The following is an 11,624-nucleotide window of genomic DNA, read 5'->3' on the forward strand; positions in this document are numbered from 1 at the left end:
GCTGGCTTCATCAGTCTCTTGGAAAAGCACTGTCCCTTGTCTTGGTGAGTGTTTGTATATATAATATATATAAGATAGAGAGCACTTTTTAAAAAAATAACAAAACCAAAACAGCTGGTGCCATGACTCCTCGTACCGAAAAGAAAAACACAGCCACATCTTTTGTCCATTTCGGGGGGGTCTCTGCTCTTCTAGGCGTTGCTTGGGGGATGGCCATGCCTGGCCGTGGTAGGAGAAAACGGACGGCTGCTTCAAAGCCCTGCGAGGAACAAGAACAAGTGCCTGTTAGTACTGGCTGTGCAACAGACCTTCCCCGTTCCAAGCTGAAAGCCCCCCTGGAATAATCCTGGCATGAAGCTGGGGGGATGCTGATGTCAAACACTCTGCTCGTGTGAAAGCCAAAACAACTTTCCCTTTGCTTTTTGGCTGTTAGGCACTAACAGGGGAGGCTGGGGGAAGCTCCCAGTTCCTCTCTAAGGGTCACTAAAGAGCTTACAACCTTGTCCTGTGTGCCCCTGCCTGAAAGGACCAGATGCAAGAGCTGAATCCAAAAGGAGTTGGACCTAGGACTCCATTGCCCCAGTCCAGGCTGAAGGTTTCTGGTCTTACACCCAGTAAGGACGCAATTTGGAAGCTGCGGGTGAGGACCTGACCTGGCTGGGAGACGAGCTGAGCTGAGTCTGTGAGGTGAAAAGCTTCCTGATGAGAATTTGATAAGGGAGGATGGCCGCGAGCCGGCTGCGCAGCGCACACTTGCTTTTTGGAGCCCAGAGCTGGGCTGTGCCTTGGGAACTGAGAGCAGCTGGACGAGGGCCACCAGCAGCGGGGGGACATCCCTCTGAGCAGGGCCACGGAGCGGCCTCAGCATCCTGCGGGCCCTGCTCACCCCAAAACCCTGCAGAGCATTGGGGTGTCTGAATGCTGTCCTCTCCATGGCCAGTTACCCCGCTGATAGGCAAGGGCACATCTCTGAGCTGGGCTGCCCCCAGTGCTATCGGGGAGGTGACACTTCCCTCACCCTATGGGGACCAGGGACACAAATTGTGGCTGTTTAGGGCTGCCTCAGGTGCTTGGCATGGGTTAGGAAGCGCTGCCCTGTGCTGGTGCTGCCTGCTGGGAGGCACCTGCGGGCTCACGCATCCTCTTGGCTTTACAATAAATTAATCAACGTGTGGCTGCGATTTGTCCCTCGCTTGTCCTGTGATGGGTACCTGGCTTATCCCACCACAGGACGTGTGCCCTGTAGGGCAGCCGCTGCTCAGAGCCCCCCACAGGGCTGCACCCCATCCCCTTCAGCATCCCCCCCAAAGCCTTGAGGACCCCCTCCCTTGACCAAACAGCCCGGGACCCCCCAAACACAGCGTGAAGCCGCCAACTAACTCCGGACGAGCACTTTTAGGGACCCTCCCAGCCCCAAAAGGGCCCCGATGGAGCGGCGGCGGCGCCCCACTCACCGCCAGGGGTCCCTCAGCAGCCGAGGCCGCTCATGGCGCCGATGCGGTCCAGCTTGAGGCCGAAGCAGCCCTTGCCGAGCCCTTTCTTGTGCAGGCCCTTGTGGCGGCGGCCCGGCGGGTCCTGGAGCAGCCTCGCCCAGCCGGCCCGAGGCCGGGTTTCGGCCCGAGCCTCCCGAGCCTCCCTGGGGCCGGTGCCTCGGCTCCGCTCCTTCTCCTTCTCCTTGTCCCGCTCCCTGTCCCGCTGCTCCGCGCCCGCCGCCTCAGGCGGAGCCGCCGCCGCCGCCGCCGCCGCCGCCCCGCGGGAAGCCTGAGGAGAAATTTGGGGAGAGGGGGAGAGAAAGAGAGAAAGAGTCAAGGGGTGTCGCTCACCGGGCTCCGAGCTGCACCCCCTTACCCAGGGGCACCCCTCTGCCCCTTGGGGTGCCCCCCAAGCAGCCCCCCAAGTCTGGGTGAGGCACCCCAACACTGCTCAGGGTGTCCCCCCGCACCCCAAAGCGGTGTCCCCGCTCTCCCCGTGCTGCCCACCCTAGGGTTAGGGCATCCTCAGCCCCCCAGCAGAGCATCCCCAGTGTGTCCCCCCTCCCCTGCTGGGGTCACAGAGCCCCCCCACAGCCCTCAGGCTCCTTCATGCCGGGGGGGGGCTCCTGCTTCTGCTGGGCTGCACCCCGGTTTTGTGGAGTCAGGGGGATCAGGGACCCCCTTCTCCGGGCTGCTGCCCCCACCCTATTAGTGCTCTCTGCCCCCCCTTGTCCTCCGGTCCCAACTCATCTCCGGGGGCACACTCCCGTCCCCACTGCCCCCCATCTCCCAGGCCTCCCCCCTGTCCCTTTTGGGGCTGCAGCTCGCCCCCATTTATCTCCCCGGCTCCCCCATATCGCCCCTTTCTCTTCACCAACACCCCCATCCCCGTCCCACCCCCATCCCGTGTCCCCTCTCTGTGCCAGGTCCCCACACAGGTGTCGGTGGCCTCCCGAGCATCCTCCTGCTCCGCAGCACCGCGGGACACCCGGCTCCTGGGGACACCCGCTTTTGGGGTGCCCCATGCCCAGGGGATGCTGTGAGTGTCCCCACACGGGCTCTGGCCTCACACCGTGCACCTGCACACACAATCTGGGGGTCTCATCTCCATCCCCAGGACCCCAAAACACAGCGGGGACCCTGGGGTGACCAGGGTGGGGGCCAGGGGCTGGCAGGTCCCCACCTGGCTGTGAGGGGTACGGGGTGCGCAGCATCCCCCTCCAGATGAAGGTTTGGGGCTGGCGTCCCTGAGACACACACACTCAGGACAGAAAGGGGGGATCCCCTAACACCTAAAAAACCCCCGGGAAGGAGGACCCTGCTGTGCACCCCGGGGTGCCCCCCACATCTCCCCCTTCACCTTTAGGACGCTTTTGGGGGGGAGCAGCGCCGGGAGAGCAGCGGGGCAGGGGCAGCCTTACCTTCTGTGGGAGCTGCGACGCCGGCTTCGCCTCCAGCCTGACGGAGAGCAGAGCAAGTAAAAGTCCACCAGCCAGCAAGGGTGAGATCTGCATCCTGCGGGGCAGCACGAGCGGGGACGGGGGGCCTGGAGGCACCGGGGAACGGAGGGGAGCCCCCGGGGAGAGGCCGGGACGGGCGGGAGTCAAAGTTGAGAGCGGAGCCCCGAGGTCCCTCCAGCCGCCTGCGAAGTGCCGAGCCAGTGAACTTGGGCTTTCTGCTTCATTCATTTTATAACCCAACCTGCTTGGTGATGTCATCTAAACAACCAGGTCCAAGCCGGCCTCCTTCACAATAGCAGGAATTTAAAGGGGGGGTCCCCTCACCCCTGGCAGGAACAAATGACACATCAGCCCAAGGCGGCGGGCTCGGGGAGCTGGAGAACAACAAAAAAAAAAAAAAAAAGAAAAAAAAAGAAAGTGGGGGGCATTTGGCTGAGCCCCCCCGCAGCACCCCCGGGCCCCCCTGGGAGCTGCCTGCCCTCCCCTTGCCCCTCCGCCCCACAACCCCTCGGCTCCCCCCGCTCCCCTGGGTGACCCCCACGGAAGGGCAGGGGGTGGCCGCTGCAGGATGCAGGGGGGGGTCCCGGAGGGGGGTTAAGTCCCAAAGGCAGAAATGAGTGAAAAAAAGAAGAAAAAAAAACCCACACTTTTTAATTTTCTACTTTTTTTTTTTTTTTTCCACATCTAGGGTTAATTCAGAATTAAACCTCCCAGATCCCTGTTTGCCAGGAGAGGGGGACACTGCCCTCCCTGGCAGGGGCTCTGGGGACACAGGGACGTGGTGACAGCGGGGCTGCCCGTGGGCACACAGGTGGATGCCTCGGCTCGGAGAGGGGACCTCACCTCTTCCTCTGCTCCCCTGGTGGGTTTGGGGGGCTTGATAACCCCCGGCCATGGGGCTCGTGACAACTGCAGCTGATTTCCTCTGCAGGACACAGTCAGCGTCACGCGGTCACTGCTGGGGACAGGACTCACGGGGACAAACCCAGCCGTGCAGCCCGGCCACCAGCTCTCCCACCTGCTGTCCGAGCTGGAGGCTTCAGGCTGGGACTCTGGGGATCAGCCCCGGCTGCTTGCAGGGGCTCGGGACACACGGCCAAGGGCAGGATTTGTGCCTCCAGCACCGTGCCTGGCACCAGGACCTCTTCCTGGCAGTGCTGAGAGCACCCAACCCCATCCCCAGCCCCCCAAACCGCAGGGATGCTCTTCGTGCTCAAGCAGAGAGGTGCCCCCACATCCCTGCCGCGAGAAAAGGGAAAACTCCGGGCTCTTTCCCCTCTCCCCAGGGTCAGCTCCAGGCCAGTCCCTTCCTCCTGCAGGAGCTGCCCCTTCTCTGGGTCTCTCCAGGCTCTGCTCTGCCTCCACGGGGGGGGGTTGGCAGGGCTCCTTGGGGGTCTGTGGTTTTCTGCTCCACAGCCCGGGCTACTGGGCACAGGCCACTTTGCAGGGAATCGTCTTTTCAGCTCCACGCGAACGGGAGCTGGAAGGAGAAGGTCTCGGTGGTTTTTCCATTGCGCCTGCCAGGTGGAGACAACTTGGGCTTTTTGGAGCGCAAAGTTGTGCTTGGGCATTCGTCTGCGTGCAGGCAGATAAAGGCGATGGAGGTAGCGTTACAGCCGGCCCCGGGTGCCAGGTAACCGCGGGGGCAGGCAGGGAGCAGAGAGGCCCCCTTCTTTCTTCCCGGGGCTCGGTATTCACCTCCCGCAGCCTCTCCCAGGCAGCAGGAGGGATGCTCTGCAGCACTGCCCCGCTTGGGGAAAAATCCCAAAGGGAAGGGGAGCCGGGCTGCGGGTCCCTGCAGCCTGGGGCTGGTGCACGAAGTCCCAGGGTCCTGCCTGGATGCTGAGAGCAGCCCCAGCTTCTCCCAGGGGACCCCAAAGCGAGGAAGAAGCCAGGGCATGGGGCTGGGGGCACTGCCCGGGGAGGAAGGGCTGCAAGCTGCTGGCTGCGAGCCCCCCAGCAGCCGTGGGACGAGGGGAGGCAGGAGGCTGTGGCTCTGCCAGCCCCGTGCTGGAGCATCCCAGCGTGGCCACGAGTGCCACAGCACGGCCGGGTCCTGCCGCCGCCGCCGCGCTCCGCCAGGCTTCCACCGGCGTGGTTTTCATTAGCGTGTTTTCTTTGTCACACCGCGCACAGCCTCGGATCTGGGGAGGGAGGTTGGGGGGGGGCTGTTCTTCATAAATCCAATTAGTGTTGTTATTCAAATCACTCCGCCTGCCCTGCCGAAATGAGCTGCAGTCAGAGACGTGGCGCACACAAAGCCTTGCCCTTAACCAGAACCAGACCGAATCCACCGGCGCGGCTTCGCGCCGGCAAAAAAAACTCCTGGGGGGGAGAGAAGGGATGGGTTGGAAGGGGTTAAAAGCAGGGAAACCTTTTGCTTTTTGGGATGGGGGCCTGACAGCCTTTAACCCTTGAAGGGATGGTGCCTGTGTGGCTGGGGGCTTCCCCTAGGCTCCGGCTCAGCGTGACCAGGAGGGATGGAGAGCTGGGGGTCAGGTGTGAAGGTGTGAAAGGTGTGAAAATCCCCACGTGAGTGCTCTGCGTGTCACCTAGCGTCCCCATGTGGCAGCAGCTGGGTGTGAGGTGTCCCCATGCCACTCTGTCAAGCTCAGGTCCGAGCCGCTCGCCCCTCTCCTGAGAGCATCACCCAAGGTGTGAGGAGCCCCGCGCTGCGCAGAGCTCTGCCCCCGAGCTGCAAGCGATGGGAAGCCGCAGAAAGCAGGGAGCTGCTTGCTGCGGGGCTGAAAATTAGGAAAAGCCACCGAGCGGCCCCACAGCGGGCTGCCTGCTGAGGGGAGAAGCGGGGGATGCCGGAGGATGGATGGAGAGGGATTCGTGGAGCGTGACTGGTGCCAGTGTGATGCGGGGCGGGGGGAGGTGGTCACGGTGTCACCGCGCGTGGTGACAGCGTGGGTGTTTCTGCAGAGCCGCTGCCTGATCCCACAGGAGGGGTGAGTGATGCTGGGGGGAGCTGGCTCCTGTAAAACCCCTCGGGATCCACGCTGTTGAAGCGCCAGGTTTGGCTCACGTCCCATGGGGTGACCCCTGAGAGGGTTTAAAACACGACCGAGCTCTGCCCGCCTGAGCCGGCTTAAAATCAAGGCAGAAACGTGGACGCCAGCCCCAAGGAATGTCAGGAGGACGTGTGTCCGGGCTGTGCCCTGCACGCCGGGATGGAGCAGGCGAATCCCCCTCCAGCAGCACCCCGTGGCAGTGCCCAGGAGCAAGATGTGGGCTGGCAGCTGCCGAGAGAGCACCACGGGGGGGGGGTTCAAGGTGATGTGACGGGAGATTTCATCAGCTCGCAGTTTTCTACAGGTTTTGCAGTCCCTCTCCGGGGGTCTGGAGCCTGCAGGCTCAGCAAGAAGCAGTTTCAAGGGGGAATTTTTCAGGCTCCGTGGACAGATTTCTGGGAAAACACCAGCCCCGAGGGCAGGGGCAGCCAGGGGCTGGGGTGTTTGGATGCCGGGAGCCCCCCCAGAGCAGGAGCCCCCACGGGCTGCAGGTTCCTCTCCAGCCACCGGCCCGGGTCTCTGCTCCTGCAATGCCGATGGCAGCTTTCGGCCTGTTTGAACATCCCCGGTGTTTATTTTGGATGCTTCTGCTGGATGAGGTATTACAGGAAACACTAAATGGTTTTACATTTTCCCCCCCGTCTCCTTTGGGTGTAGGAGAAGGCTCTGGTCCAGGACACACGCGCGTCCAACATCCCCTTGTTCCAAAGCGGCACCGGGATGGGGAGCTGCCCTGATGGAGCAGGAGGGGACGGGGCCACGCTGTCCCTTCCCAAAACCCCACAGGGTAGGGAGGGCAAGGGGAGAAGGGAAAGCCCTGTGCTGGTGCTGCCGTTTGGGGTTTGCCACGCTGAGGTACCCGGGATGCTCCAGCCACCTCCCGACTTCCTGGGTGTTTCTTCTCCCCAGGGCTGCGTGGGGATGGCTGTGCTCCAGGGCTGGAGTGGAAACATGACTTCTCAGGCTTTAACTGAACATTAAAAAAAAATAAATAAAAAAATTAGGCAATTACGATGCACTGGTGAGTACACGCTGTGAGTCTCCCCCTGTGTCAGCCACGGAGGATGTGAATTGCGTCGCCTCCAGCTGCCAGCAACTAACGCGGGAGAAGGTTATTGGGATTTTCTGACCTAAATGCCACATTCTTCTTTGTCCTCCCTTTTCCAGATGATTGCCCTCAAAAAAAAAAACCAAAAAACAAAATAAATGGGGGTCTGGGAAAATATCAGCTGCAATAAGTCCCCAGAATCAGCCTAATCCTGTTGGTTTTGGCACTGGGCATCCCTTTGGGAAGGGCTGTTGCCTGAAGAGGTGATGGCCAGGAAAGGCCAGCGGTGGGATGTCACCGCCACGCTTGTCCCCACAGAGGAGGAATGAGACCAGAGGGTGCTGAGCCTCATGGAGAGCCATCGGGGAGGCCCCCACAGACCACAGGGGGAACAGACACCCAGCCTGGCCCCAATATTCCCCCCACACCACCCCCATATCCCCGGGGCTCTGCCGTCAGCGCCGCGGGCACGTCGGGGCCAGGTTCTGGCTGGCCGTGGCTTGGCAGCACCTCCCACGCCTGGCTCGGAAGAAACCCCGCAGCACTGGCTGCTTTGCCCTGCACGCCCCGAGCTGATTTCCAAGGAACTGCTGGGAATCCTGCTTGGCATCGGTCCTTTGGGGCGAAACCATGGGGCTTTCCCCGGAGCACACCGGGCCGGGGTGGAGGTGGGCACGTGAGGGATGTGCGGAGCTGCATCCCTGCCGCTCTGGGGGTTGCCGTGGCCCTCTTAGGGCTGTAATCCCACTGGAGCCAATTTGGGGCTTTCTGGCCTTATTTTGGCAAGGGGCCTGAGTGTTTCGCATGAGGGGGAGGCTGAGGGCAGGAGGCAGCCCAGCCCTGTGGACGTGCGGGGCTCCACAGCCCCGGCCTTCTGCAGCCAGGCAGAACAACAATGCGGGCCCGCGCGGACATAATGGCCAGGGTTTGCTTGAGATACAAAGGCGCAGGGCTTTCACATGAGGTAATACTGATAAGTTACGCTCTCATTCACTGCTCCGCCTGCCAGCCGGCAGCGGGGCCACCGTTCCCCGCTCGCCTTCGCCAGGACGTGCCCGGCCGCAGCGTCCTGCTGCGGATCCGTGTCCCTGCCTGCACCCCAGCACGCCAGGACCCGGAGATTTATTGTCCAAAACCACTCTGAGCATCCCTGGGAGGCTTCGTCCTGCTGCTGGCTCTGGGGAGTGGGATGAAGGGCTGGGTTTTGAAGGGGTTTGGCCGTAGGTAAGCAGGGAGGATTGCTGAGGATGAGGCTTGATGGCATCCAGGAGGCAAGGCCAGGAGACCCCAACCCTGCTGCTTCAACATCCAACCAACCTCGGCATCTCTTTCCTCTCTGTCCCCTTCAACTCTTTCTCAGCTCTGGCCCTCCTGGCTGGGGTTGGGGTCTCCATGGATAAACACAGCCAAAGCAGCCCTGTCCCCTGCCCGGAGGGAGCTGCCGGCATTCCTGCAGGCGCTGCTTTGTCTGGAGGAGATGGGAACCCACCAGTCCTGATCTTTGGCGGTGGATTTCCCAACCAGAGGTATGGAGGGCTCGGGAGAAGACTGGAGAAGCTGAAGGACAGGTGGGGCAAGACCACACTGGTTGTGACACAGCCAGCAGATGGGTATCTATTAAGGAGAGAGATGTTTTTTAGCTTATTTACGACAATAAATCTGTCTCACTCCCCTCTATGCCCCCGGCTTGTGTCCTCAGGCCAAGAAGCCAGGCGGCTCCCTGCGGCCTGAGCAATGGCAAAGCGATGAGGGTCTGCCTGAACGGGGGTGCTGCTGTGGTCGAGGCATTCCCAGGGGTGCTCAGACACTCCGGCACAAACCCGTGGCCCCTCTCCGTACAGGTGGGCTGCAGGAAGCAGACGGAGGTGCCCGAGGGACTGCTCGGCTCCCACCCAGTGCTCCCCTCCTTGAGTCACCCCGGGGTGGCTCCATCCCCTCGGCCAGTCACTCCTGATTAACGCTGAGGCAAACGAGCGCGGGGCGGGCCTTTGCTCCTCGCCGAAACTGCAAGAGGCAGAGGAGCCAAAGCCTTCGTAAGCTGATGAGCCACGCGGCGAGGCCGAGGTGCTGCAACACGTTCCTGCCTCGAATGTTGGTAGCAGCCACCAGTAAGCGCCCAGGGGGAAGATGGTGAGATAACGCTGCGCTGTGGGAAAGCAAGCCGGGGCACCGGGCTGGGCCTGCTGCTACAGGACCCCAGGGAATGAGAGCGCAGGGGAAAAATCTGCCCTTTGAGGAAGCCCGTGAGGCACCACAGAGGGTCGTGGGATGGCGGCGAGGTGAGTGCTCCTCTCTGCTTGATAGTCATGGACGGCAGATAAAGGATGGAAGCAGCCAGCCCTTCCCTGCGAGGGGCTGTGTCTGGGGGCATCCCGGGCTGCTGCCACGTGTACATGTGCCCTCGCTGGAAGTGCACAAAGGAAGGGCGCTGCCTGCCCTCGGGGCACCAGGGGGGTGGCACGCCTTTGCTGTCCCTCTCATCCTCCTGGGCCAGTGATGGAGCAGAGCTAAAGGGGCACAAGTGCAGGCTCTGCCCCATGCACCAGACCCGTTTCCAGGCCCTACTGGGCTCACGGCCCCTTGCGCAACAAGGGCACAGCTGGAGGCAGGAGGCGGGGATGATGGAGGTGTCCAAGCCATGTCCCTCTTGCCACACATGATATCACCGCGAAACCGCAGGCCCCCGCGCCGGCAGCGCTGCTGACAAACATCGAGTGCCCCCGCTTCCCCCCCCACTCCAGCTCTTTCGCCTCCTGTGGAAGGAACGGGGCAGCTGGTGGTGCCACCTGGTGCAGCAGGGAGCCCAGCCAAGCTGCGGGCTTGGCTCTGTCCCCACAGGGGTGAAGAGGAGCAGAGACACGGCGTGACTCAGCGGCACGCAGAGAGGAGCTGCCTGCTCCCACCTGGCTTCACAGCGAGGGGGGCAGTGGGGCTGGGGGCTCCTGGGTCCCCCCACCCCATCTCCCACTCATCCAAAAGGGCAAGCAGACCGAAGGGCCTGCCCTGCACAGCTGGGGACACGCTGCTGCCATGCCGTTAGCAGAGCACATGGCAATCACTTTGCTTTGGCAGCGGTCTGGAGAGCAGGAGGAAAGGGGAGAGCACTGAAAGGGGGATCCCGTATCACTGTGCTCCCCCCGGGGCCAGCTCCAGCCGGGAACTACGTCTGCTCTCCAGCACCTGAGGGGACCAGCTGCTGCACACTGGTGGCTCTGCTCATGCAGAGGGGGGACACTTGCTTATTTGCCATGCGGTGGCTGCGTGCCCAGTACGGGGGCTTGCTGCCTCCCAGCTGTGCTGGGGCAGAGCTGAGTCTCTGGTCCTTCTGAGTGGGATGCTGCCTTTGCTGGTGGCATCCCGGCATGTGGGGAGATGTGATGGTCCTACTGAAGGCGTGTCTCTGCCCGTCTCCTGTGGTCCCCACAGCAAAAGCCCTCTGTTTTTGGGCACTCCCTTGACCAACCCAATTGCAAGACACAGAGCAGTCTGTGTCTGCGTGACTACCATTAGGGCTTCCCCTTGAGCAGCTCCACCTCAGCACTATCACCACGGCTTCGTGGGGCTCAGCATGCTGTGAGCAGGGCCTTGGGGGCGGTGTATCTGCAGGAGGAGTGGGACTGCCACTCGTGGGTTGTGCATTGCAATTGGCCTCTAGAGGGGACCAATGCCAGGTGCTGTGGGCACCAGTTGTCCCCTTCCCAAGTGAAGGAGCAGCACGGCCTGCTCAGACCAAGTTTCCTGCTGAAGAAAAGACTGAGCAGAGCCTTTCTACATCAGCCCCTGCTTGCAGCCACGCTTGAGGTCCCTTTGGACCACCCCGTGTGTGCTCTAAGGGGCTGCTACAGGCAGACAGCTCAAACAGTGGGCACTGGGGGTGCCCGTCTTCCTTGGAGGGGCTGGTTTATTGCTCTCCAGATTTTCATCGGACTGCAGTTCTCTAGCAAGCCCGGTGTGATTTTCAGGTAACAACAGGATGACCGAATCACCTCTTCCCAGTCAGGGAGACGCTGGCTCTCCCTCTGCTACAAAACCCTGCGGCATCAGGAAGAGGAGGGAAGCGAATGAGCTCCTGGCCTCATCCTTTAAGTGCTTATCCTTGAAGTGCTGCTCCTGGCGTCATCCTTTTAAGTGCTGTGCCCCCCAGCGCGAAGCTCTGCCCCATCCCGGTGAGGTGCCCATTTGCTTGGGTGCTGTGGTGCTGTGGGGCTGGGGGGCTCAAGGACGGTGTGGGGAGCTGGGATCAGCTTCTCCTCACAGATAAATAGTGATAGGGCTACAGGGAATGGCCTCGACTTGTGTTGGGGGGGTGGTCAGCTTGGAAACGAGGAGACGTTTATTGTAAAAATGAGCGGCTGGGCACTGAGATGGGTTGCCAGGGGAGCTGGTGGTGGCGTTGCCGACAGCGGGGGCGTTTCGGAACGGCTGGACGCGGTGCTTGGGGACACGTTTGAGCGGGTGACACTGACACGAGGGGGACACTTGGACCAAACGCTCTGTGAGGCTTCCTGAGGCCCCGTTCCCAAGCCCGCTTCGCTGGGCGAGGCCTTGTGAGCCGCGCCGCGGCCCGTAGGCCGCCTCCGACCCGGAAGAGGACGGCGGGGGGGGGAGGGAGGGGAGGGGGGGGGGT

General features: G+C 62.1%; 1 protein-coding gene across 1 annotated transcript; it reads right to left on the reverse strand.

Annotated features, from left to right (window-relative positions):
- Nucleotides 1-234: 234 nt before the first annotated feature.
- Nucleotides 235-3,027, reverse strand: NPPC (natriuretic peptide C). Its single transcript, XM_084291876.1, has 3 exons — nt 2,894-3,027; nt 1,455-1,761; nt 235-259 (listed from the first exon to the last, which is right to left on the reverse strand). Exons 1-2 carry the CDS (start codon nt 2,984-2,986, stop codon nt 1,468-1,470), a joined length of 387 nt encoding a protein of 128 aa, XP_084148002.1. The 5' UTR covers nt 2,987-3,027; the 3' UTR covers nt 235-259; nt 1,455-1,467.
- Nucleotides 3,028-11,624: the final 8,597 nt, after the last annotated feature.

The sequence above is a fragment of the Netta rufina genome, assembly GCF_964035555.1.
Source record: "Netta rufina genome assembly, chromosome: 9".
Lineage (NCBI taxonomy): Eukaryota > Metazoa > Chordata > Aves > Anseriformes > Anatidae > Netta > Netta rufina.